Source organism: Poecilia formosa, unplaced genomic scaffold (genome assembly GCF_000485575.1).
Source record: "Poecilia formosa unplaced genomic scaffold, Poecilia_formosa-5.1.2 Scaffold276, whole genome shotgun sequence".
NCBI classification, from domain to species: Eukaryota; Metazoa; Chordata; class Actinopteri; order Cyprinodontiformes; family Poeciliidae; genus Poecilia; species Poecilia formosa.
This window is the reverse complement of record NW_006800215.1, coordinates 868,359-871,908: the sequence shown is the minus strand read 5'-3', so window position 1 is coordinate 871,908 and position 3,550 is coordinate 868,359. Positions and strand designations below refer to the sequence as shown.

Sequence of the window (3,550 nt, the reverse complement as noted above, 5' to 3'; positions counted from 1 at the left end):
TCATGGCAATATAAGCTACGTATATTGTGGCTTTTATTGAATGTTTTTTCTCCATGCTTGTCCATTTCTGGACCTGTGATGGTTGAACTTGTTAATCTGGGATTTCTGGAACAGACTTCAGTCTCCCTTCAACCTTAAACAGGATTAAGCAAGAATATAAAATGATGTGCAGCGATTTGAGCGTCTGTAAACCAAGGAATAGAGAAGAAAAACTATGAGGGTGAGGTATAGAGACATTGCAGTGAATCATAATAAACATTAGGGAAAATATTTGTTGCTGGAATAGAGCAGAATAACTTGAGAGAAGTTGGACCCCGTCATCTTCTTCAAATTACACAAAATTGGTGTCAAACGTTTGTGCTGTTATCATTTTAAAGATGAATGTTTCCTGAGATCATCAAAGATCAACCATATGCACCTAAAAGAATGAAGAAGCCACCTCAGTTTGATAGCAACAGACTTATATTATGCAGGAACATGAATTATTTGTTTTGGTAAAATTAAAGATTATTTCCACTATGATCATTGTTCATAGGGTTTGATCTCATCCAATAACTTGGTGACCGATCTGTCCAAGAACTTTGCCATGAATAAAGAACAAGATTCTTTTTTATTGCAGATCATTTCAGAACAATGAAATTTCAACACATCATGATTTGGCAACACATGAATACATAGGCACTTCTTGAAGCCAATTAATCCAAGTTCTGGTTAATTGACTTCAAATCCTAATAAATTCATGGTGTAATTTTTTAATGAACAACAGAGTTAAAAACTGTTCATTAAACAGTGAGACAGAACCAAACAGTAATTTTACAAAAAAAAAAAAAACAATAAACACATCTTGAATTGTATTAATGGTACTCTCACTAGAGTTACAACTTCAACCAGGATATCACCTTTCCAAACAGCATATTTCATTTAGGATTTGGCGAACGGCATCCCAGTGTTTCAGTCTGACTCCCCATGCCAGACGCATCAAAAGGAAAGCACCTCAGACATATTCCATGAGGTATATTTCACATTTCCTGATGTCACGTTTTCAGATGAACTCGTCTTGCACCGACAGGCTGCCATAAATATTCTGCTTATGATGTGCAGCTGTCACCGATGAGCTTTTCACAGCGCGATCTGTCGTCTCTCGCTACGTTTTCTGGGCTCTCTCCTCCACGTAGAGCTGCATCTGTGACAACCAAACAAACAAATATGAAGAGCAGTAAACAGAGAAGCTTAAACACGTGACATGAAAGACATTGTACCAAACAGCTCCGCAGGAAATGTTCGACACGTTCAAACATCACATTGATTTTGGTTTTATTTTTCCTTCAGCTGACCTTCACTATGTCGGACGTCATGGACTTCAGTGGAATGAGTCTCGGCTCCTTCATGTGAACTTCCTGCTCGTCTGCGACGATCCATGGAAAGTCCTGAAGATGTAAACGCACACAAGAGGCTGAACACATGCAAATGGTTGTTTTGTGTTTACATTTGATAGCAAAGTCAACCTTTTCACGTTTTGTCACATTTCAATTTCTATGTATTTAACTGGGATGTCTTCTGACAGACCACAGTTCATGCTCAAATGTCCAAATTTGATTTTTGGATAAGGTCAAAGGTCAGGAAGAACTAGGGCTGAACAAATTCCCTTCTTATTTTGTTGCAATTAAAAGAAAGTTGAATGGAAAGTTGAACTGGATATTCAGTTTAAACTGAATTAGGTTTAATGTAAAAAAAAAAAAGTGTATTTCTTCAAGGATTAAGAAAATAAATCAAGCGGAACCTAAAAAGTAAGAAATCACTGAAACTTTAAAACAGGGGTCCCCAAACTACGGCCCGCGGGCCGGATCCGGCCTGCCTCCACATTTGGTCCGGCCCCCTGAACAATACCAGAGAGCATTCAGATTTATTGTATTTTCGGGTTTATATGTGGATTTTTCTTCTATCACCTGGGGGCTCTTTACCAGGAAGTGTGTCCTGTAAACTGTGGGTGTTTTGTTTTGCATGGCGCATTGCTGCCATCTGTTGGACTTTTAGGGAACTGCTTGACTTTTATGTTGTTTAATCAGTTTGGTTGTTTGCTAGCGGTAGAGCAGATGAACACACGTGTCTGTTATGAACGCCCCATTCCAGGTTGAATTCTTCAAAGCAATGCCTGTAAGTAGCAACTTATACTTCAAAACGAGCCTTTATGTTAACATATGAGAAATTATTAATATATTATAGTTATATTTCCTCAATGGAAAATATACTAGTTAGTCCCAGTGACCGTTTCACTCATGGTTTTTGCCCATGTGCTTTCTGGGTAAAAATCAATTGAGAAACGCACCTCCCCCTCCCCCGTCAACAATTTCCGGCCCCCCACCAGAGAAGGGAAAAGTTATGTGGCCCTCACAGGAAAAAGTTTGGGGACCACTGCTTTAAAACAAGAGACAGAATAAGTAAGTTACACACTAGAAGCATTTCCCAAATTGTAATGACTTATTTATTACATTTAACATTATGTAATAATAATAATAATACCCTCTTCAGTGAGTTCTGAAGAGGGTATTATTGAGAGAAGAGGGATTATTTCAGACTATTAATTGAAAAAATCTGTTGAAAATAGTTCAATAAATAAAACAATACCCATATTTATTTAATTGTGTTTGCAAAGTACTTTAAAATCTACCTGTGAGTAATTTGCACATTACTGTTTTTTAGCATCCGGAAAGTATTCACAGCGTCTCACTTTTTCCACATATTATGTCAGAGAATATTTCAAGTTGTTTTAAATGAATCACTCTCTCCTATTTTTCAGAAATTTGAAAACATATCTGCACCTTTTTTTCCACATTGTCATAGTTTAGTATTTGTGTAGAATTTTGAGTAAAGACATGAATTTAATTCAATCTGGAATAAGGTGAGAACATAACAAAATGTGGAAATGTGCTGTGAATGTTTCCTGGATGCACTCTATAAGAAAGTAACACACATCTCAATATAAAGTAAACCAACACTGTAGAAGATGCATAAATACTTCACAACTGATAACCAGCATGCTATTTATGTACTTGTTTCTTTTTTGTTTTGGGATTTCTTTGGTTTCAGTTTTGCCAATGACTGATATTCGTTCCCCCAGAGTTTCCTGACAGTTTGCTTTGCTTTATATCTACTTTGCTGTATAACTCTGCTAATCAAATTTTAGAAAGCTGACTTACTGCTCTAACATCACTTTGCCTAAAACGCGTCACTTTCTCGTTTACTTCTGGAAAAACAGGCTGACCTACAATTAACAAATGCATTTAATTTTGGAGGGCAGTACAATAAGGGGGGCTGAACATAAATGCAAATGACATGTTTTAATCTCACACTAAAAAATTCCATTACAGTGTATGGAAGATTGTTGTCTTGTAAACAAAATGTGAAAAGGCATAGGGTTATAAATAATTTTACAGTCTTGAAAAACACTCACCTTAATGACTTGAACCTTCTCCATGTTGCGTGTAGCAGCATCTCTGGTGTGTACAAGCACTGTGAAAGAACAACCTGAGACAGAAACGACACATTTCAC

General features: G+C 36.8%; 1 protein-coding gene across 1 annotated transcript; it reads right to left on the bottom strand.

Annotated features, from left to right (window-relative positions):
- Positions 1 to 591: 591 nt before the first annotated feature.
- Positions 592 to 3,544, bottom strand: mad2l2 (mitotic arrest deficient 2 like 2; the record flags this gene model as incomplete). Its single annotated transcript, XM_016681289.1, has 3 exons — positions 592 to 1,183; positions 1,335 to 1,427; positions 3,452 to 3,544. Coding segments are annotated over 3 exons (225 nt in total), but the record flags the coding sequence as incomplete, so codon positions are not given.
- Positions 3,545 to 3,550: the final 6 nt, after the last annotated feature.